Genomic DNA, 24,168 nt, shown 5'->3' on the forward strand with positions numbered 1-24,168 from the left:
ACAATCCCCAACACAAAACAAGCCACCTATATATGATTCTCAATCAGGGACAACGATTGACAGCTGTCTCTGATTGAGAACCATATCAGGCTGAACATAGAAACAGACGAACTAGACACACAACATAGAATTCCCACCCAGCTCATGTCCTGACCAACACTAAACAAGCAAAACACATAAGAACTCTGGTCAGGACGTTACACCTTGGCTCATCATCTTAACTAATGTCTTTCTCTCCTCTTTCTCTCCTATTTTATTTTCCTTCCCTTTCTCTGTAGTGGATGTGCAAGTTCCTTGCGAGGCTTCGTAACCACTCTGGCCGGAGTGGCCCATGGACCTGCGTACCCAGAGGTTGGTGCGTCCCGAGCCTGACTCGGTTATGCTGGCACCCCACCACTCCCTTTTCCTGGGAGCCTTCTCAGCCCAGCACTGTGCCCAGGACTCCCAGAAGCACCTGCCACAGCACATCCACGTGAGGAGCCCTTTCACAAACTTTATAGTTGAGATAGCCCTCCATGGCACTAGCCATGCTGTCACAGAAGCAATCAATGGCAAATATAGGAGGTGTGCCCTCTTTCCATCTCTATGATGCCTTTCTTTGGGCTGATATAAGTTCCTGAATATTGTCTATGGGCCAGTTTGCCGGTCGTCACTAGTTTCCACAGCCACAAAGTCATAAACCACACCTATTTCAAAAATATATATTTTTCAAATGTGATTTGAACCCTAACCTTAACCACACTGCTAACCTTAAATTAAGACTAAAAAGCACATTTTTGTTTTCATGAATGTTTACGATATAGCCAATTGGGACTTTGTGATTGTGGTAACTAGTGAAAACCCAGTGCGCTTAAATGCAAATCTGAATGGTCTCGTTTCAGTACGAGTATGACATGGAGCAGAGTCGCCAGGAGAAAGAGCAGGACAAGAGACAAGAACTGCAGCAGCTGATGTATAAGGATAAGAGTGAGCAAAGTAAGTAACTGTGCCACCTGGCCCTGTGGAGGACACATTGCATGGTTTCCATGTGTTTGATGCCATTCCAATCGCTCCGTTACCGCCATTATTATGAGCCGTCCTCCCCACAGCAGCCTCCACTGTACTGTATATCAAATCAAATTACATTTTATTAGTCACATGCGCTGAGTACAGTGAAATGCTTACTTACGAGCCCCTAACCAATAATGAAGTTTAAACAAAAACGAGTAAGAATAAGAAATAAAAGTAACAAGTAATTAAAGAGCAGCAGTAAAATAACAATAGCGAGACTATATACGGGGGGGGGGGGGGGGGATACCGGTACAGAGTCAATGTGCGGGGGCACTGGTTAGTTGAGGTAATATGTACATGTAGGTAGAGTTATTAAAGTGACTATGCATAGATGATAACAACAGAGAGTAGCAGCGGTGTAAAAGCAGGGAGGGCAATGCAAATAGTCTGGGTAGCCATTTTATTAGCTGTTCAGGAGTCTTATGGCTTGGGGGTAGAAGCTGTTTAGAAGCCTCTGAGACCTAAACTTGGTGCTCCGGTACCGCTTGCCGTGTGGTAGCAGAGAGAACAGTCTATGACTAGGGTGGCTGGAGTCTTTGACAATTTTTAGGGCCTTCCTCTGACACCACCTGGTGTAGAGGTCCTGGATGGCAGGAAGCTTGGCCCCAGTGATGTACTGGGCAGTATGCACTACTCTCTGTAGTGCCTTGTGGTCGGAGGCAGTGATGTAACCAGTCAGGATGCTCTCGATGATGCAGCTGTAGAACCTTTTGAGGATCTGAGGACCCATGCCAAATCTTTTCAGTCTTCTGAGGGTGAATAGGTTTTGTTGTGCCCTCTTCACAACTGTCTTGGTGTGCTTGGACCATGTTAGTTTGTTGGTGAAGTGGACACCAAGGAACTTGAAGCTCTCAACCTGCTCCACTACAGCCCCGTCGGTGAGAATGGGGGCGTGCTCGGTCCTCTTTTTCCTGTAGTCCACAATCATCTCCTTTGTCTTGATCATGTTGAGCGAGACGTTGTTGTCCTGGCACCATACTGCCAGGTCTCTGTCCTCCTCCATATAGTCTGTCTACCACTGTTGTGTCATCTGCAAACTTAATGATGGTGTTGGAGTCGAGCCTGGCCGTGCAGTCATGATGGAACAGGGAGTACAGGAGGGGACTGAGCACGCACCCCTGAGGGGCCCCTGTGTTGAGGATCAGCGTGGCGGATGTGTTGTTACCTACCCTTCCCACCTGGGGAAGGCCCGTCAGGAAGTCCAGGATCCAGTTGCAGAGGGAGGTGTTTAGTCCCAGGGTCCTTAGCTTATTGATGAGCTTTGAGGGCACTATGGTGTTGAACGCTGAGCTGTAGTCTATGAATAGCATTCTCACATAGGTGTTCCTTTTGTCCAGTTGGGAAAGGGCAGTGTGGAGTGCAATAGAGATTGCATCATCTGTGGATCTGTTAGGGTGGTATGCAAATTGGAGTGGGTCTAGGGTTTCTGGGATACTGGTGTTGATATATAAGGAATACTTAGATTATCATGTAAACTATGATGACCATGTCTTTTAGAAAGGCAATGTATGATGACACCTGTGCAGTCTTGTAGGTAGTTTAGGTGTTTGTGTGCATTGGTTTCGGTTAATCCTTTGAATCGTACAATGTGTTTTATGGAACAAGGGGAATTCCATTATTTAAGTCAGTCTATTTGCACATGAAACCTAAGTCAAAACAAGGAAGCAAGTAACATGAGGACTTAATAATTGTACAATGTCATGTTGTTTGTTGTCTTTTACTTCCGGGAAGGAAACCACTGTTAAAAAATGCCGCAAAGCAATCTGTAAATCACCAAATTCCTAAGAACCTGCCCATCAGAGTTCAGCTTCAAAGGGGTTACATGTGAAATGCCGCCCCCTCTTTTTACTGCCTAAGTCTGCTATTGTTGATTCTGCCCGTGAGTAGATGACAGGCCTCTGAGAGACGCTGATGGTAGGGTTCACCTTTTCTATTTGACAACTGAAAAACGGACCGTCTTTTGTTGTCTAATAGAAAGGCTGAATTATCAGAATGGGATTTTGTATTGAATTTTCTGAAATTACAATGCAAACTGTTTACATTTAGCCTCTTTAATGGCTTATCATTGTAAAACTTACATTTCGCAAGTCACAGCAGTCAGACGGTTGTCTGACTAGTAATTCATTACAAGGGAAATGCATAGCATCTCCTCTTTTGCTAATGTTTAATAAGCAGGAATAGAGGTAGATTGTTGATTTTAACACATGATGAAACTGCTTGTCAGTTATTGTTGCTTGTCAGTTACTGCTTGTCAGATAAAATCTTTATATTTGAATTATTGTCCTGTATCCCGCCACTGACACTAATATATCTAGTTCAGGGGTTGGAACCGGTTCAGGGAACAGACCCTCCTTTGCTATGACACTGCAAATTGAGCTCAGGTGCATCCAATTTCTTTTGATCATCCTTCAGATGTCTTACAACTTGATTGGAGTCCACCTGTGGCCAATTCAATTGTTTGGACATGATAGAAACACACCTGTTTATAGAAGGTCCCACAATTGACAGTGTATGTCAGAGCAGAAACTATACCATGAAGTCCAAGGAACTGTCTGGAGATCTTCAAGATAAAATTGTGCTGAGGCTTACAGTGCATTCGGAAATTATTCAGACCCCTTCACTTTTTTTTATTTTTTTATGTTACAGCCTTATTCTAAAATGGGTTAAATTAATGTTAATCATCAATACCCATAATGAAAAAGCGAAAAAAGGTTTTAAGAAATGTTTGCAAATTTATATATAAAAAAACAGAAATACCTTATTTAAATAAGTATTCAGATTCTTTGCTAAAATACTCTAAATTGAGGTCAGGGGCATCCTGTTTTCATTGATCATCCTTGAGATGTTTCGATTTTGATTGGAGTCCACCTGGAGTCCACCTGTGGTAAATTTAGTTGATTGGACATGATTTGGAAAGGCACATAGCTGTCTAAATATAAGGTCCCAAAGTTGATAGTGAATGTCAGAGCTAAAACCAAGCCATGAGGTCGAAGGAATTGTCCGCAGAGCTTTGAGACAGGATTGTGTCGAGGCACAGATCTGGGGAAAGGTACCAAAAAATATCAGCAGCATTGAAGATCCCCAAGAACACAGTGGCCTCCATCATTCTTAAATGGAAGAAGTTTGAAACCACCAAGACTCTTCCTAGAGCTGGCCACCTGGCCAAACTGAGCAATCGGGGGAGAAGGGCCTTGGTCAGGAAGGTGAACAAGAACCCGATGGTCACTCTGACAGAGCTTCAGAGTTCCTCTGTGGAGATGTGAGAACTTTCAAGAAGGACAACCATATCTGCAGCACTCCACCAATCAGGCTTTTATGGTAGAGTGGCCAGACGGAAGCCACTCCTCAGTAAAAGGCACATGACAGCCCACTTTGAGTTTGCCAAAAGGCACCTAAAGTTCTCTCAGACCATGGGAAAATGAGAAACACAATTCTCTGGTCTGATGAAACCAAGATTGAACTCTTTGGCCTAAATGCCAGGCATCATGTCTGGTGGAAACCTGGCACCATCCCTACGCTGAAGCATGGTGGTGGCAGCATTATGCTCTGGGGATGTTTTTCAGTGGCAGGGACTGGGTGACTAGTCAGGATAGCAGGAAAGATGAACAAAGTACAGAGAGATTCTTGATGAAAACCTGCTGCATAGCTCTCAGGACCTCAGACTGGGGTGAAGGTTCACCTTCCAACTGGACAACGACACTAAGCACACAGCCAAGACAACGCAGGATTGGCTTCGGGACAAGTCTCTGAATGTCCTTGAGTGGCCCAGCCAGAGCCCGGACTTGAACCTGATCGAACATCTCTGGAGAGACCTGAAAATAGCTCTGCAACGCTCCCCATCCAACCTGACAGAGCTTGAGAGGATCTGCAGAGAAGAATGGGAGAAACTCCCCAAATACAGGTGTGACAAATCCTGTTTTTGCTTTGTCAATATGGGGTATTGTGGTGAGATGATTTAATCCATTTTAGAAAAAGGCTGTATTGTAACAAAATGTGGTTAAAAGTCAAGTGGTCTGAATACTTTCCAAATGCACTGTAAGTGTGTGGGTGTGTTTTCCCTCTGAGAGTACTGTCTGGCTGAACACTTTTGCAGACATCTCTCTCTACTCATCATTTCTCTACTCAGGGACCGTATTCATAAAGTTTTTCCAGAGTAGAAGTGTTGGTCTTGGATCAGTTTTTCAATTCCTATCACAATGAATACGATTAGATGGACATAGGGTATTTGATCCTAGATTAGCATCTCCTACCCTGAGTCGCTTTAGCACAACTTAGATACAGGGCAGATTTCAATCAAACCTGCAAGGTGTCAGTTCACATGGTTCCTGGATCTGCAATAATATTGGTTAAAAAGCACTATTGTTCATCCCTTAAAAAAATTGGGCTTGGATCTTTGATGATATAATGTCTGTCTGTGGTATGTGTGCAAGTATGCTGAGTGAAGTTTGCTGTTGTTTTTTTGATGCAGTACTGTTTGTTTCTCATCGGACCAATGCTAAATAGGGTATCTAACACTTGTATTATGTTTTAAGTTGTTAAGTTATGTCTCCTCCCTCCTTGTCTGTCCATTCATTTCTATCAGCAGTACCTTTAATATCACATTCCATGCAAGGCCATTGAAACTGTTTGGAGGAGGATTCATGTATCAATCTTTTTGACACAAACATGACATGGTGGTGTAAATTGAGTTTGCAAACATTTCTAAAAACCTGTTTTGCTTTGTCATCATGGGTATTGTGTGTAGATTGATGAGGGGGAAAAAAAACGTTTTAATCAACTTTAAAACAAGGCTGTAATGTAACAAAATGTGGAAAAGGTCAATGGGTCTGAATACTTTCCGAATGCACTGTATACAGTTGAAGTCGGAAGTTTGCATAAATTTAGGTTGGAGTCATTAAAACGGTTAGGACATCTACTTTGTGCATGACACAAGTAATTTTTCCAACAACTGTTTACAGACAGATTATTTCACTTATAATTCACTGTATCACAATTCCAGTGGGTCAGAAGTCTACATACACTAAATTGACTGTGCCTTTAACCTTTCTAGGACACACGTTCCGCTAGCGGACCCCCCCCCCCCCCCACAACATTCCGCTGAAAAGGCAGCGTGGGAAATTCTAAAATACTTTTTTGAAATATGTAACTTTCACACATTAACAGGTCCAATACAGCAAATGAAAGATAATCATCTTGTTAATCTACCCATCGTGTCCGATAAAAAAAAAAAAATGCTTTACAGCGAAAACACAACATATGATTACGTTAGATCACCGCCAAGTCCAAAAAACACACAGCCATTTTCCCAGCCAAAGATAGGAGTCACAAAAAGCAGAAATAGAGAAAAAATGAATCACTAACCTTTGATGATCTTCATCAGATGACACTCATAGGACATCATGTTACACAATACATGTATGTTTTGTTCGATAATGTGTATATTTATATCCAAAAATCTTACGTTGGCGCCATGTTCAGAAATGCCTCCAAAATATCCGGAGAAATTGCAGAGGCACATCTAATAACAGAAATACTCACCATACACTTTGATGAAAGATACATGTTTTACATAGAATTAAAGATACACTTGTTAAAGATACACTTGTTAAAGATACACAAAACTTTACGGAAAAAGCACACCTTGCAATAATCTGAGACGGCGCTCAGATATATAAAAAAAACATTTCTCCGCCATGTTGGAGTCAACAGAAATACGAAATTACATCATAAATATTCCCTTACCTTTGATGATATTCATCAGAATGCACTCCCAGGAATCCTAGTTCCACAATAAATTGTTGTTTTGTTCGATAATGTCAATTATTTATGTCCAAGTAGCTACTTTTGCTAGCACGTTTAGTATACATGTCCAAACGCTCGCACAGTTATATTACAGGTCGAATGAACTGGTCAAACTAAGTAGAGAATCAATCTTCAGGATGTTGTTATCATATATATCCAATAACGTTCCAACCGGAGCATTCCTTTGTGTCTACAGAAGTACTGGAACGCAAGGCGATATCATTTGGAATGCGCGTGACCAAGAACTGGCACTCTGCCTGTCCACTGACTGAAACAGTTCCCATCCGGCCCCACATCACAGCAGAGGCTTCATTCAACGTTCTACAGACTGTTGACATCTAGTGGAAGGCGTAGGAAGTACAAACAAATCCATATCTTACTGGGATTTGAATAGGCGATGAGTTGAAAATCAACCAGCCTCAGAATTTCCACGTCCTGTTTGGAAGTTTGCCTGCCATATGAGTTCTGTTACACTCACAGACATAATTCAAACACTATCCAATAGTAATAAATGCTAATATGCATATATTAGCATCTGGGACAGAGTAGGAGGCAGTTCACTCTGGGCACGCTATTCATCCAAAGTGAAAATGCTGCCCCCTATCCCTAAAAAGTTAAACAGCTTGGAAAATTCCAGAAAATGATGTCATGGCTTTAGAAGCTTCTTTTGAGTCAATTGGAAGTGTACCTTTGGATGTGTTTCAAGGACTACCTTCAAACTCAGTGCCTCTTTGCTTGAAATCATGGGAAAATCAAAAGAAATCAGCCAAGACTACAGAAAAATAATTGTAGACCTCCACAAGTCTGGTTCATCCTTGGGAGCAATTTCCAAACGCCTGAAGGTACCACATTCATCTGTACAAACAATAGTACGCAAGTATAAACACCATGGGACCACGCAGCCGTCATACCGCTCAGGAAGGAGACACGTTCTGTCTCCTCGAGATGAACGTACTTTGGTGCGAAAAGTGCAAATCAATCCCAGAACAACAGCAAAGGACCTTCTGAAGATGCTGGAGGAAACAGGTACAAAAGTATCTATATCCACAGTAAAACGAGTCCCATATCGACATAACCTGAAAGGCCGCTCAGCAAGGAAGAAGCCACTGCTCCAAAACCGCCATAAAAAAGCCAGACTACGGTTTGCAACTGCACATAGGGACAAAGATCGTACTTTTTGGAGAAATGTCCTCTGGTCTGATGAAACAAAAGTAGAACTGTTTGGCCATAATGACCATCGTTATGTTTGGAGGAAAAAGGGGGAGGCTTGCAAGCCGAAGACCACCATCCCAACCGTGAAGCACTGGGGTGGCAGCATCATGTTGTGGGGGTGCTTTGCTGCAGGAGGGACTGATGCACGTCACAAAATAGATGGCTTCATGAGGCAGGAAAATGATGTGGATATATTGAAGCAACATCTCAAGACATCAGCTTGGTCGCAAATGGGTCTTCCCAAACATACTTCCAAAATTGTGGCAAAATGGATGTGAAAGGCCTTAAGTGGTCCAGCCAAAGCCCAGACTTGAATGCCATTGAAAATCTCTGGAAAGACTTAAAGATTGCTGTTCACTGCCACTTCCCATCTATCTTAACAGAGTTTGCGAAAATCTCCAAGGAAGAATCCTGTGTGGCTCAGTTGGTAGAGCATGGTGCTTGCAACGCCAGGGTTGTTGGTTAGTTTCCCACTGGGGACCAGTATGACAATGTATGAAAAATAAGTCGCTTTAAGTCGCTCTGGATAAGAGTGTCTGCTAATGACAAAAATGTAAAAAGCTGATACAGACATACCCAAGACGACTCAAAGCTGTAATCGCCGCCAAAGGTGCTTCTACAAAGTATTGACTCAGGGGTGTGAATACTTATGCAAATAATATGTTTCTGGATTTCATTTTCAATACATTTTCAAACATTTCCACCAAAGTTTTTTCACTTTGTCATTATGGGATTATGTGTGTGTAGATGGGTAAGATATATATTTTTTTTTTTCAGCCTGTTACATAACAAATGTTGAATAAGTCAAAGGGTATGAATACTTTCTGACATTGGATTTATTAACTACAAAGTTAAGTGTTTTTAATTCTGGTGCCGCTCTGCACACACAAGCGTATTTGCTAGCTAGCTAGCTGTAGTCCAACTTTAAGCCAACTCTTGGAAGTTCAAGACATTAAAATTTCCTCCATAGAAGCCGCTCCTCTGTAGGTATAATTATGTGGGTCTAATTCAGATAATGCATGTCATAACAAGATTCCCAGCGCTTCAAGCCAAGCCTCTTCCTCCACCCTCTCTCACTCTCACCACCTGCAACATGTCAGTCGTATCTTGTCTGTCCATCGTGCAATGTTTACCAACTATTGCCCGCTATTGATCTGTGTAGGGTGCCGTCTTTCGGATGGGACGTTAAACGGGTGTCCTGACTCTCTGAGGTCATTAAAGATCCCATGGCACTTATCGTAAGAGTAGGGGTGTTAACCCCGGTGTCCTGGCTAAATTCCCAATCTGGCCCTCAACCATCACGGTCACCTAATAATCCCCAGTTTACAATTGGCACATTCATTCCCCTCCTCTCCCCTGTAACTATTCCCCAGGTCGTTGCTGCAAATGAGAACGTGTTCTCAGTCAACTTACCTGGTAAAATAACGGATAAATAAAAATAAAAAAAACATACAGTAGCTAGCTGCTCTATCTGCACTGATTGGTGAAGTAATTTAATCTTGAGCTAATGGAATTTTTTAGGGGGATTTCAGAGGTTCAGAAAGGAACGATATTAACCAGTACTTTTTGGGGGTTCGAACCGGTTCAGAATGTAATTTTGCAGGTCGGAACAGTGAAACGGAACAAAAAAAAGAATGGTTCTGTTCAGAACAAAACGTTAAATACGTTTAGTCAGCTTAGAATGCTGCACTTCAGCTTCGGTTCATTCTTGCCTCTGTCACGCTGGTATAAATTATTCGGGAGACAGACGCAGGAATGCGTAATAGGGTATTTTATTGTACCCAAATTATGGCGTGCCGTGTAAAGGCACGGGGACGAAGACCAAAACAAACACTAGACAAAACACAGGTTTGAAACCCAAACAAAAGAGCGAGGAGTACCTCGAATAAATAACACAAGTGCACAATGATTAACATACGTAATGAGACCCGTAATCATCTGCGCAATCCACAATGGCACGAAAGCCAAAACACACAGCACAGGTGTTCACACGAACCAACAGACATTGTTACAATAATGGACAGGACAATGATAAACCAAGGACACACTTATACAATTACTAATCACTGGGAATAGGGGCCGGGTGTGTGTAATGAATGTTCCGGAGGGATCCGTGACACTCTGATTGGGTGACTCTGTTGACGGACAGGTGCTGTGGCCAGTCCCCTGGTGAAACAGAAACTCAGAAGCCAAATCCTGAAGAGGAAGGAGCAGGCCACCCTGGAGAAGACCGCCTCCAACCCCACCAGACACACGCCCAGGGGTTACAGGTGAGAATCGACCCAGGAGAGATATTGATTAAAGTTTCTACAGAAACGTTGTTTTCTTTTTGCATTCAACTTTTTAAAAATGTGTGAATGTGAGAGAGAGCTGTGTGTGTCCACTCATGAAAATATACTGTTATTAGACTCCCATGCCTTTGGGGGCACTACCATCTTTTTCTTCTCACCTATCCAATACTGTCCCACAAATTATCCTCATAAGGGATGAAAGTCATAAAAATTTACCTCAAAGACAATCTAGATAGGCCTGAGTGACTCATTAGATTAGGTGATAGATTACAGCCTGACTGACTGGCCTGAGTGACTCATTAGATCCGGTCAGTGGTCACCAACCTTTTCTGAGTCAAGATTACTTTCGAAGTCAAAAAGCAAGCCAAGAACTACCTCTCAGATTTCTTTTTTTTTTTATGTAAAAAAATGTAACATTAACCTAATAAAAACTCTTCTGTAGGAATGACATTTGTGAAGTAGGCCTAATACTTTATCACAGCATATTGGCTAAATGTCTGGCCTGACAATATTGTTCTTCTCAGACTATATTCAATTTCAAAACTCGAGCTTAGATAACAAAATAGATCCGTTGGTGTAGCACTTGCAAGGCACTGCTGAGCATACATTTTAATAATTTGCTAACAATTAGCTGTTTTATTTTACTGGACTGATGGCACTGTACCTGCATCTGATTGTTATGGTGCGTTCAAGACAACTGGGACCTCGGGGGAAAAAAGAGGTCAAATCATGACGTCAGAGAACTTCAGGTCGGAAAGTCGGAGCTTTAGAAAGATGCCAGAGTTTCCGAGTTGGATAACTGTTCAAAACCATTTTCCCCAGTCGGATCTCGTTATTTTCAGAGTTCACAGTTGTCTTCAACACGATATTAGTCTCAGTGGAGGGAAGAAGAGAGCAGCAAAGGGTCTGCCTCTCATGGTCCCTGCTCCCCTTTTTTTCCTCTGTTGAGACTGACAAGAGAGAGGGAAACAGTCTTCCACCTGATGGCGTTAACTCAGGTCGCACCGCTTCTGCCTCAGGCACAAATTCATATTGTTCCAATGACCAGAGAAAGTGAAATACTCCTCGATATTAAAATAGACGAGCTGCTAATAATAATAAAAAGGCAGGGCTATCGATACACTTGGCTACTCATTCATTGCAGCTGCATCTTGAGTGGAAGTAGAGAGAAGCACGTTTTATGTTTTGTAATAGTGTTGAATAAAAACACTGCTGACAGTGCTGAATAAAACTTAGACATGAACTCACTCATAAAAACAGCAGCTGTTTGCTGTATTCTTTGACAGTTTCTCTCTTGTCATGGTTTTAAATGTTATTTAATCTCACATAGGCTAGTATCAAACTTTGCTGTGTCCAGGGTCGTGGGTAGCTGTAGGTAGGCACGGTGGTTTGAGCTATTTGATTGGCCAGCACAGTAGGCGCACTTGATTTAGCCACAGATCTCCCATTCCACCGGGTAGGCGGAGTTTCCCTTTTCAGATAAATGAAAGGGTACAAAATGGGAACACTGGCGACCCGGTACTGCCAACAGTGCAACCCAGAGAAAGAAAAAAGGAGCACAAGCTTTTCTACAGAAATGTTTGGTGATCCACTAAGAATACCTTGAAGATCGCGATCGACCGTTTGGTGACCACTGGATTAGGTGACTGACTAACTGGCCTGAGTGACTCATTAGATCAGGTGCTAGATTACAGCCTGAGTGACTCATTAGATTAGGTGCTAGATTTTAGCCTGACTGACTGGCCTGAGTGACTCATTAGATTAGGTGCTAGATTACAGCCAGACTGACTGGCCTGAGTGACTCATTAGATTAGGTGCTAGATTACAGCCAGACTGACTGGCCTGAGTGAAGCATTATTTTACAATATGATTCTTTACTGTCCATTTTCATCAACATTATTTTTGAAGCCACCAGTACATACACAAAATTAATAGAACACAAAACAATGGACACTTAGCAATGGTTATTTAACATTTTGGTGGATGACTCTCAACTGACTGTCTTGGTTGCATAGGGAACTGGCCCCAGATCCTGACATGCCCCCAAAGCCTCACATGGTGACCCCTGTTGTCCATCATCCACCATGTGACCAACGCAAGGACACGCCCCTCAGAAGAACAGGTGAGACATTTTGTAGTTTGTACATTTACTACAAGATTGTTTCCCGTTCTCACTATGGTGTCATCGGGTGACATTGTAAACAATATGTGGTCGGCTCCTGACAATGGTTTGGGTCTGCCATGAATGATGTGCTAAACCAGAGCACAGCAGTGCTCATCTAGGATCACTTTGACCTTTTAGAACATAATTAATAAGATTGCATGGACAAGGGGGATATGATCCTACAGTAGATCAGCATTCCTACTCTGATAGTTGTTGGGTAAGTTATGTAGTTAGATACATGTTAACACACACATACTGAACACTGATGTAGAGAAAGGGAGAGATAGAGACGGAGACAGAGTTCAGAGGGGGGAGACACCAAGCCTAGGGGGTAACAGAGAGAAAGAACGAGAGAGTGAATTACTAGACAAAAAGAGAAAGAAAGCATGAAAGAAAGACCAAAAGTTGGTTACATAACTAAAGTATGTGTAAAACAAACCTTTTGTGAGAATGTCAGGCATGTCTGTCTTACTGACTGGGTGTATGAATAACATACGGACATAGTGTGTATGTCATTTTCCGCTTAGAGGAAAACAGTGCCGACACGGGCAGCCGCCGCTCACGAGGACTGTGAGCTCTCCTTCTCCGTGGCCGACTTGAGTAAGACATTTAAGCGTGTTAATCTTAGCAGGGCTGCCAGCCCAGACGGCATTGCAAGCCGGGACCTCAGAGGATGTGCAGACCAGCTGGCTGGAGTGTTAATGGGCATATTCAATCTCTCCCTATTCCAGTCTGTTGTCCCCACTTGCTTCAAGATGTCCACCACTTTTCTTGTACCCAAGAAAGCGAAGGTAACTGAACTAAATTACTATTGCCCCGTAGCACTGACTTCTGTCATCATTAAGTGCTTTTCGCATACTGCCCCAACAAATCCACTGATGATTCTATCTCTATTGCACTCCACACTGCCCTCTCCCACCTGGAACAACTATGTGAGAATGATGTTAATTGACTACAGCGCAGCGTTCAACACCATAGCGCCCTCCAAACGCATCACTAAGCTAAGGACCCTGGGACTGAACACTTCCCTCCGAAACTGGATCCTGAACTTCCTGACGGGTCGCCCCCAGGTGGTTGTGGTTGGCAACAACATCTCCGCCACGCTGACCATCAACACGGGGCTCCTCAGGGGTGCTTGCTTAGTTCCCTCCTGTACTCCCTGTTTACCCACGACTCTGTGTCCGCCACCATCATTAAGTTTACTGACGACACAACGGTGGCAGGCCTGATCACTGACGATGATGAGACAGCCTATAGGGAGGAGTTCAGAGACCTGGCAGTGTGGTGCCAGGACAACAACCTCTCCCTCAATGTCAGCAAGACAAAGGAGCTGATCGTGGACTACAGAAACGGAGTGCAGACCACGCCCCCATTCACATTGACGGAGCTGTAGTGGAGAGGGTCAAGAGCTTCCTCTGTGTCCACATCACTAAGGATCTATCATGGTCCACACACACCAACACAGTCATGAAGAGGGCACAACAATGCCTATTCCCCCTGAGGAGGCTGAAAAGATTTTGCATGGGCCCTCAGAACCTCAAAAAGTTATACAGCTGATCCATTGAGAGCATCTTGACTGGCTGCATCCCCGCCTGGTATGGCAACTGCTTGGCATCCAACCGTAAGGCGCTACAGAAGGTACTGGAATAGGGAGAGATTGAATATGCCCAATAACACTCCAGCCAGCTGGTCTGCACATCCTCTGAGGTCCGGGCTTGGGATGCCGCACGGCCGAGCTCCCTTCCAACCAGGCTCTCTATACCAGGCAGTGTCAGAGGAATGCCCTAAAAATGGTCAGATCCCAGCCATCCAAGTCATAGACTGTTCTCTCTGCTACCGCATGGCAATTGCCAACAGGACCCTGAACAACTTCTACCCTCAAGCCATAAGCCTGCTAAATATACTGAACAAAAATATAAATGCAACATGCAACAATTTTAAAGATTTTGCTGAATTACAGTTCATATAAAGAAATCAGTCAATTTAAATAAATTAATGAGGCCCTAATCTATGGATTTCACATGACTGGGCAGGGGTCCAGCCAATCAGAAGGAGTTTTCCCCCACAAAAGGGCCTTATTACAGACAGAAATACTCCTCCGCACCCCCCTCCATGCTATCCCACAGGTGAAGAAGCTGGATATGGAGATCCTGGGCTGGCGTGGTTACACATGGTCTGCGGTTGTGAGGCTGGTCGGACGTACTGTCAAATTGTCTAAAACGACATTGGAGGCGGGAACATAAATTAACATGACATTTTATGGCAACAGCTCTGGTACAGAGGTAGCTATTTTCTGTTTTTCTGGGCCCGTAAGTAAGCATTTCACTGTTAGTCTACACCTGTCGTTTATGAAGCATGTGACTATAATACAATTTGATTTGATTAGACGTGATCAGTTGCAAAGATAGTAGGCCTTCCCTCTTTCCATTTCTATGCGTAAGGACTACATTTACATTTACATTTAAGTCATTTAGCAGACGCTCGACTTACAAATTGGTGCATTCACCTTATGATATCCAGTGGAACAACCACTTTACAATAGTGCATCTAAATCTTTTAAGGGGGGGGGTTAGAAGGATTACTTTATCCTATCCTAGGTATTCCTTAAAGAGGTGGGGTTTCAGGTGTCTCCGGAAGGTGGTGATTGACTCCGCTGACCTGGCGTCGTGAGGGAGTTTGTTCCACCATTGGGGTGCCAGAGCAGCGAACAGTTTTGACTGGGCTGAGCGGGAACTGTACTTCCTCAGAGGTAGGGAGGCGAGCAGGCCAGAGGTGGATGAACGCAGTGCCCTTGTTTGGGTGTAGGGCCTGATCAGAGCCTGAAGGTACGGAGGTGCCGTTCCCCTCACAGCTCCGTAGGCAAGCACCATGGTCTTGTAGCGGATGCGAGCTTCAACTGGAAGCCAGTGGAGAGAGCGGAGGAGCGGGGTGACGTGAGAGAATTTGGGAAGGTTGAACACCAGACGGGCTGCGGCGTTCTGGATGAGTTGTAGGGGTTTAATGGCACAGGCAGGGAGCCCAGCCAACAGCGAGTTGCAGTAATCCAGACGGGAGATGACAAGTGCCTGGATTAGGACCTGCGCCGCTTCCTGTGTGAGGCAGGGTCGTACTCTGCGAATGTTGTAGAGCATGAACCTACAGGAACGGGTCACCGCCTTGATGTTAGTTGAGAACGACAGGGTGTTGTCCAGGATCACGCCAAGGTTCTTAGCACTCTGGGAGGAGGACACAATGGAGTTGTCGACCGTGATGGCGAGATCATGGAACGGGCAGTCCTTCCCCGGGAGGAAGAGCAGCTCCGTCTTGCCGAGGTTCAGCTTGAGGTGGTGATCCGTCATCCACACTGATATGTCTGCCAGACATGCAGAGATGTGATTCGCCACCTAGTTATCAGAAGGGGGAAAGGAGAAGATTAATTGTGTGTCGTCTGCATAGCAATGATAGGAGAGACCATGTGAGGATATGACAGAGCCAAGTGACTTGGTGTATAGCGAGAATAGGAGAGGGCCTAGAACAGAGCCCTGGGGGACACCAGTGGTGAGAGCACGTGGTGCGGAGACAGATTCTCGCCACGCCACCTGGTAGGAGCGACCTGTCAGGTAGGACGCAATCCAAGCGTGGGCCGCGCCGGAGATGCCCAACTCGGAGAGGGTGGAGAGGAGGATCTGATGGTTCACAGTATCAAAGGCAGCCGATAGGTCTAGAAGGATGAGAGCAGAGGAGAGAGAGTTAGCTTTAGCAGTGCGGAGCGCCTCCGTGACACAGAGAAGGGCAGTCTCAGTTGAATGACTAGTCTTGAAACCTGACTGATTTGGATCAAGAAGGTCATTCTGAGAGAGATAGCAGGAGAGCTGGCCAAGGACGGCACGTTCAAGAGTTTTGGAGAGAAAAGAAAGAAGGGATACTGGTCTGTAGTTGTTGACATCGGAGGGATCGAGTGTAGGTTTTTTCAGAAGGGGTGCAACTCTCGCTCTCTTGAAGACGGAAGGGACGTAGCCAGCGGTCAAGGATGAGTTGATGAGCGAGGTGAGGTAAGGGAGGAGGTCTCCGGAAATGGTCTGGAGAAGAGAGGAGGGGATAGGGTCAAGCGGGCAGGTTGTTGGGCGGCCGGCCGTCACAAGACGCGAGATTTCATCTGGAGAGAGAGGGGAGAAAGAGGTCAAAGCACAGGGTAGGGCAGTGTGAGCAGAACCAGCTGTGTCGTTTGACTTAGCAAACGAGGATCGGATGTCGTCGACCTTCTTTTCAAAATGGTTGACGAAGTCATCCGCAGAGAGGGAGGAGGGGGGGGGGGGGGGGAGGAGGATTCAGGAGGGAGGAGAAGGTGGCAAAGAGCTTCCTAGGGTTAGAGGCAGATGCTTGGAATTTAGAGTGGTAGAAAGTGGCTTTAGCAGCAGAGACAGAAGAGGAAAATGTAGAGAGGAGGGAGTGAAAGGATGCCAGGTCCGCAGGGAGGCGAGTTTTCCTCCATTTCCGCTCGGCTGCCCGGAGCCCTGTTCTGTGAGCTCGCAATGAGTCGTCGAGCCACGGAGCAGGAGGGGAGGACCGAGCCGGCCTGGAGGATAGGGGACATAGAGAGTCAAAGGATGCAGAAAGGGAGGAGAGGAGGGTTGGGGAGGCAGAATCAGGAGATAGGTTGGAGAAGGTTTGAGCAGAGGGAAGAGATGATAGGATGGAAGAGGAGAGAGTAGCGGGGGAGAGAGAGCGAAGGTTGGGACGGCGCGATACCATCCGAGTAGGGGCAGAGTGGGAAGTGTTGGATGAGAGCGAGAGGGAAAAGGATACAAGGTAGTGGTCGGAGACTTGGAGGGGAGTTGCAATGAGATTAGTGGAAGAACAGCATCTAGTAAAGATGAGGTCAAGCGTATTGCCTGCCTTGTGAGTAGGGGGGGAAGGTGAGAGGATGAGGTCAAAAGAGGAGAGGAGTGGAAAGAAGGAGGCAGAGAGGAATGAGTCAAAGGTAGACGTGGGGAGGTTAAAGTCACCCAGAACTGTGAGAGGTGAGCCATCCTCAGGAAAGGAACTTATCAAGGCGTCAAGCTCATTGATGAACTCTCCAAGGGAACCTGGGGGGCGATAAATGATAAGGATGTTAAGCTTGAAAGGGCTGGTAACTGTGACAGCATGGAATTCAAAGGAGGCGATAGACAGATGGGTCAGGGGAGAAAGAGAGAATGACCACTTGGGAGAGATGAGGATCCCAGTGCCACCACCCCGCTGACCAGAAGCTCTCGGGGTGTGCGAGAACACGTGGGCAGACGAGGAGAGAGCAGTAGGAGTAGCAGTGTTATCTGTGGTAATCCATGTTTCCGTCAGTGCCAAGAAGTCGAGGGACTGGAGGGAAGCATAGGCTGAGATGAACTCTGCCTTGTTGGCCGCAGATCGGCAGTTCCAGAGGCTGCCGGAGACCTGGAACTCCACGTGGGTCGTGCGCGCTGGGACCACCAGGTTAGAGTGGCAGCGGCCACGCGGTGTGAAGCGTTTGTATGGTCTGTGCAGAGAGGAGAGAACAGGGATAGACAGACACATAGTTGACAGGCTACAGAAGAGGCTACGCTAATGCAAAGGAGATTGGAATGACAAGTGGACTACACGTCTCGAATGTTCAGAAAGTTAAGCTTACGTTGCAAAAATCTTATTGACTAAAATGATTAAAATGATACAGTACTGCTGGCTGGTGAAGTAGGCTAGCTAGCAGTGGCTGCGTTGTTGACTTTGTTTGAAAGTGTAGCTGGCTAGGTAACCTCGATAACTGGCTAGGTAACCTCGATAACCTCGATAATTACTCTAAACTACACAATTATCTTAGATACAAAGACAGCAAAGACAACTATGTATCTAGATAACACTACACTAATCAAATCGTTCCGTTGTAATGTATTAGTTTCTACAGTGCTGCTAGTCGGTAGAAGTTGACTAGCTAGCTAGCAGTTGTTGACTAGGTAGGAGAACGGTGGCGCGGCGCGGCGGACGAAAATTGCTGGCTAGCTAACCTCGATAATTACTCTAAACTACACAATTATCTTAGATACAAAGACAGCAAAGACAACTATGTAGCTAGCTAACACTACACTAATCAAGTCGTTCCGTTGTAATGTAATAGTTCCTACAGTGCTGCTAGTCGGTAGAAGTTGACTAGCTAGCTAGCAGTTGTTGACTAGGTAGGAGAACGGTGGCGCGGCACGGCGGACGAAAATAGCTGGCTAGCTAACCTCGATAATTACTCTAAACTACACAATTATCTTAGATACAAAGACAGCAAAGACAACTATGTAGCTAGCTAACACTACACTAATCAAGTCGTTCCGTTGTAATGTAATAGTTTCTACAGTGCTGCTATTCGGTAGAAGTTGGCTAGCTGGCTAGCTAGCAGTGTTGACTACGTTAGAAGGACGAAAATAGCTGGCTAGCTAACCTCGATAATTACTCTAAACTACACAATTATCTTTGATACAAAGACGGCTATGTAGCTAGCTAAGAAAAATTGCTCAGATCAAACAAATCAAACCGTTGTACTGTAATGAAATGTAATATTGCCTGTGGAGCGAAGTGTGACTACTCGCTCCTACAGTACTAAGGAGTGGTTCCTACTAACTGTATACTATGTCACCTGAAGTTCAATGACAATGCCATTATTTACCTGTATTACCCTAGCAGCGTTGGCCATTTCGCAGCTACACACCCCTCAGTCATCTGTGTCTTTTGTCTGGGCCAAGCCGCTCGCTGATTGATCATCTAGTTAAGCCTATTGTGCTAGTTGCCAAAATAAACATGAAACTTTAGTTTTTTGTTCTGCCGTGCTGTTGAAGAGCTTTGATAGGGTTTTGTTATGTACTGTAGAGGATTTATGATAAGATAGCACATGATGGATCTGTAGCCATTTTGATTTGCCTATATTGATTGTGCTCAGCTTTTATGCATTCAGCTGACTGTTTTGTTGTGTACTGTCTAAGGATGTGTTAGAGAAATGTCCTGACTTGGCCAAACTATTAACATCCATTTGTATGTTGTGTCTGTGTGTACGTGCTTGTGTGTGCGTGTGTGTGTGGTATGTGTGTGCTCGCGTGTGTGTGTGTGTGTGTTCAGCTTCTGATCCCCTCCTGAAGGTGAGAAGTAAACTGAAACAGCACATCAACTCCAGACAGAACCCTCTCCAACGCAAGACCAGCGCCCCGCTCACAGTCAAGCCCAGAATACCGGATACTCTGGGTACTCCTGCGTTGTTGTGTCCACTGTCTATCGAAAAAGCCTCTCATGTTATGTTCTCTTAGTGTTCCTCCTTCCTGATGCTGTACATCCCCAGCCGTTTTGCCCCAGCCTAGCACTAACATACCTGGGTTGTATTCATTAATGAGCACAGCGGAAAAAGTAACAAGCGTTTCTTATTGGCCAGGTTCAGGTACACACACAGTTCAATGTATTATCCTGATTGGCTGTCCCTCTCTTCCGTCCTGCAGACTCCTCTCCCAGCAGTACATGTAGCACTCCAGTGTCCGGGTGCAGCTCGCCCAATGACAGCCTTCTCTCGGACAGCCCACTTACTACCAGACTAACCCACGTGGTGAGCCCCTCTCATTCCCCCTCTCCTCCCACCCCCTTCTCTCCTCCCACCCCCTTCTCTCCTCCCACCCCCTCACTCCTCCCACCCCCTCTCTCCTCCCACCACACTATACTCCTCCCACCCCCTTCTCTCCTCCCACCCCTCTATACTCCTCCCACCCCCTCTCTCCTCCCACCCCCTCTCTCCTCCCACCACACTATACTCCTCCCACCCCCCCTCTCTCCTCCCACCCCCTCTCTCCTCCCACCCCCTCTCTCCTCCCACCACACTATACTCCTCCCACCCCCTCTCTCCGCCCCCCAAAAACTCCTCCCACCCCCTCTCTCCTCCCACACCCCTCTCTCCTCCGATCCCCTCTCTCTCTCTGTGTATAGTATATGTGTAAGCACAGTGCCTTGAGAAAGTATTTGACTTTGACTTTTCCACGTTTTGTTGTGTTACAAAGTGGGATAAAAATGGATTTCATTGTAGTTTTTTGTTAGGACCTACACAAAATACCCTGTCATGTCGAAGTGGAAGAAGAATTCAAAAAATTTTGGGGGGAATTAATGGAAAATAAAACACTACTATATTTGTATTAGATTATAAGTGTTCAATCCCCTGAGTCAATACATGTTAGAATCCCCTTTGCCAGCGATTACAGCTGTGAGTCTTTCTGGGTAAGTCTGAGATTTGCAAACCTGGATTGTACAATATTTTTTTTAAATTCTCAAGCTCTGTCAAGTTGGTCTTTGATTATTGCTAGACAACCATTTTCAAGTCTTGCCATAGATTTTAAAGCCGAGTTAAGTCAAAACTGTAACTAGGCATCATTCAATGTCGTCTTGGTAAGAAAATCCAGTGTATATTTGGCCTAATGTTTTAGGTTATTGTCCTGTTGAAATGTGGATTTGTCTTCCAGTGTCAGCAGACTGAACCAGGTTTTCCTGTAGGACTTTACCTGTGTTTAGCTCTATTACTTTTTTTTAATCCTAAAAAACTCCTCAGTCCTGAACGATTGCAAGCATACAGTACCCATAATATGATGCAGCCACCACCATGCTTGAAAATATGAAAAGTGGTACTCAGTGATTTGTTGTGTTGGATTTTCCCCAACATAATGCATTGTATTCAGAACAAACAGTTCATTTCTTTGCACATTACTTTGCTGCTACAACAGCCTCCACTCTCCTGGGAAGGCTTTCCACTAGATGTTGGAACATTGCTGCAGGGTCTTGCTTCCGTTCTGCCACAAGAGCATTAGTGAGGTTGGGCCTTGATTTAAGGCGATTAGGCCTGGCTCGCAGTCGGCGTTCCAATTCATCCCAAAGGTGATCGATGGGGTTGAGGTCAGGGCTCTGTGCAGGCCAGTCAAGTTCTTCCACACCGATCTCAACAAACCATTTCTGTATGGACCTCGCTTTGTGCACGGGGGCATTGTCATGCTGAAATAGGAAAGGGCCTTCCCCAAACGTTTGCCACACATTTGGAAGCACAGAATCATCTACAATGTCATTTTATGCTGTAGCGTTAAGATTTCCCTTCATTGGAGCTCAGGGGCGTAGCCCGAACCATGAAAAACAGCCCCAGACCATTATTCCTCCTCCACCAAACTTTACAGTTGGCACTATGCGTTGGGGCAGGTAGCGTTTTCCTGCATCCCCCTGGGCAATTATTTTCCATGGAGGGCCACATTAGAATATATTTTTGCCATCGCAGGCCAGAATCATATTACAGGATGATACATCATGTGTATGACAGATATATCTACTGTAAATCACATCCAGATATGCTACTTATTTTACTTTTTTAACATTAGCAGAAATAAACCACATCCATGTTCTCCTTTTTGTGGGTATTTTCATTATTAAACAGGCAATGAACTACACGCAGGGAAAGTACACTGTGCATTCAGCACCACGGACAGAACTCTTGTTAACAGGTATGCACAAAAACACAAGAAAGAGAGAGAGCTCAACATTACATTTAAACTACTCAATCAGTATGAGGAGTGAAGTCTCTGATGGGCATTGACTAGAGCAGTGAAGTCTCTGATGGGCATTGACTAGAGCAGTGAAGTCTCTGATGGACATTGACTAGAGCAGTGGAGTCTCTGATGGGCATTGACTAGAGCAGTGAAGTCTCTGATGGGCATTGACTAGAGCAGTGAAGTCTCTGATGGGCATTGACTAGAGCAGTGAAGTCTCTGATGGGCATTGACTAGAGCAGTGAAGTCTCTGATGGGCATTGACTAGAGCAGTGAAGTCTCTGATGGGTATTGACTAGAGCAGTGAAGTCTCTGATGGGCATTGACTAGAGCAGTGAAGTCTCTGATGGGTATTGACTAGAGCAGTGAAGTCTCTGATGGACATTGACTAGAGCAGTGAAGTCTCTGATGGACATTGACTAGAGCAGTGAAGTCTCTGATGGACATTGACTAGAGCAGTGAAGTCTCTGATGGGCATTGACTAGAGCAGTGAAGTCTCTGATGGGCATTGACTAGAGCAGTGAAGTCTCTGATGGGCATTGACTAGAGCAGTGAAGTCTCTGATGGGCATTGACTAGAGCAGTGAAGTCTCTGATGGGCATCGACTAGAGCAGTGAAGTCTCTGATGGGCATTGACTAGAGCAGTGAAGTCTCTGATGGACATTGACTAGAGCAGTGAAGTCTCTGATGGGCATTGACTAGAGCAGTGAAGTCTCTGATGGGTATTGACTAGAGCAGTGAAGTCTCTGATGGACATTGACTAGAGCAGTGAAGTCTCTGATGGGCATTGACTAGAGCAGTGAAGTCTCTGATGGGTATTGACTAGAGCAGTGAAGTCTCTGATGGGCATTGACTAGAGCAGTGAAGTCTCTGATGGGCATTGACTAGAGCAGTGAAGTCTCTGATGGGCATTGACTAGAGCAGTGAAGTCTCTGATGGGCATTGACTAGAGCAGTGAAGTCTCTGATGGGCATTGACTAGAGCAGTGAAGTCTCTGATGGGTATTGACTAGAGCAGTGAAGTCTCTGATGGGTATTGACTAGAGCAGTGAAGTCTCTGATGGACATTGACTAGAGCAGTGAAGTCTCTGATGGACATTGACTAGAGCAGTGAAGTCTCTGATGGACATTGACTAGAGCAGTGAAGTCTCTGATGGACATTGACTAGAGCAGTGAAGTCTCTGATGGACATTGACTAGAGCAGTGAAGTCAGGTATAGTTTCTGACGTCGCTATGCGCAGGATTGATGAGAAATTAGTCAGTAAGAGATGATCTGTGTCTTGACTTTCATCACTGAACATGTCTGTTCACATACATAGGTTGACCCAAACAGTACAAACGTCTTCTGAGCAGAACTCCTAATCTTTGGAAAGTTTTGTTCATCGAGAGATGCATAGAACCTCGTCAGTGACATTGTTTTGAATAGTTCTCCAATCACTGCATCAGACTGAAGATCGATAAGCTCAAGTTGCAGGTCAGTGGGAGCGTTATCCACATTGAAGGTGAAAGGAGAGGAAACCAACACCATGTCATTTTCCTCAAAACAACGAGAAAACTCACCATTCAAAGCACGCAGCAGTGATGTATACTTCTCCCGCTGGTCATCTGATAGGGAACAGACTAGTAGTGTCGGAAGTTGGGTGAGATTGTTGGCTTCTACTTGGCGGGTCAGGAGGAGTAATTTTCCCTTGAAGGCTTTGACAAGGCTGTACATCTGACGTGCAAAAAGGCCCTTCCCTTGTAGTTTGGAATTCAGTTCATTCATGAGGGCCATGATGTCCACGGTGAAGGCAAAATCTGCCAACCATTCTTTATCTTGCAGTTGAGGGAAATCAACATATTTTCCTTTCATTTGCAAAAACTCATCAATCTCCGACTTCAGGTCCCACACCCTTTTAAGCTCCTTCCCGAAACACAGCCATCTTACATTTGTGTGGTAGGGGAGATCTGCATGGCCCGACTCTGTCTCTTCCAACAGTGAGACAAACTGCCTGTGGTTTAAAGATTTTGCTCTTATGAAGTTTCCCACTTTAGTGACTGTATCCACAACAGGCTCATTTTCAGAACACGTTTGCAGAGCACCACCGGGTGAATAATGCAGTGCAGGAAAATCATTTTCTGAT

The 24,168-nt window shown here is 45.0% G+C and overlaps 1 protein-coding gene across 1 annotated transcript in view; it reads left to right on the forward strand.

Annotated features, from left to right (window-relative positions):
- Positions 1-331: 331 nt before the first annotated feature.
- LOC120064842 (histone deacetylase 7-like) overlaps positions 332-24,168 on the forward strand; it is a 49,921-nt gene continuing 26,084 nt past the window's right edge. Inside the window, exons 1-6 of the mRNA XM_039015436.1 lie at positions 332-472; positions 882-975; positions 10,214-10,334; positions 12,371-12,477; positions 19,606-19,728; positions 19,977-20,080. Coding sequence (XP_038871364.1) covers positions 332-472; positions 882-975; positions 10,214-10,334; positions 12,371-12,477; positions 19,606-19,728; positions 19,977-20,080 — 690 coding nt within the window. The remainder of the gene's footprint in view (positions 473-881; positions 976-10,213; positions 10,335-12,370; positions 12,478-19,605; positions 19,729-19,976; positions 20,081-24,168) is intronic.

Source organism: Salvelinus namaycush, chromosome 20 (genome assembly GCF_016432855.1).
Source record: "Salvelinus namaycush isolate Seneca chromosome 20, SaNama_1.0, whole genome shotgun sequence".
Classification (NCBI taxonomy): Eukaryota; Metazoa; Chordata; class Actinopteri; order Salmoniformes; family Salmonidae; genus Salvelinus; species Salvelinus namaycush.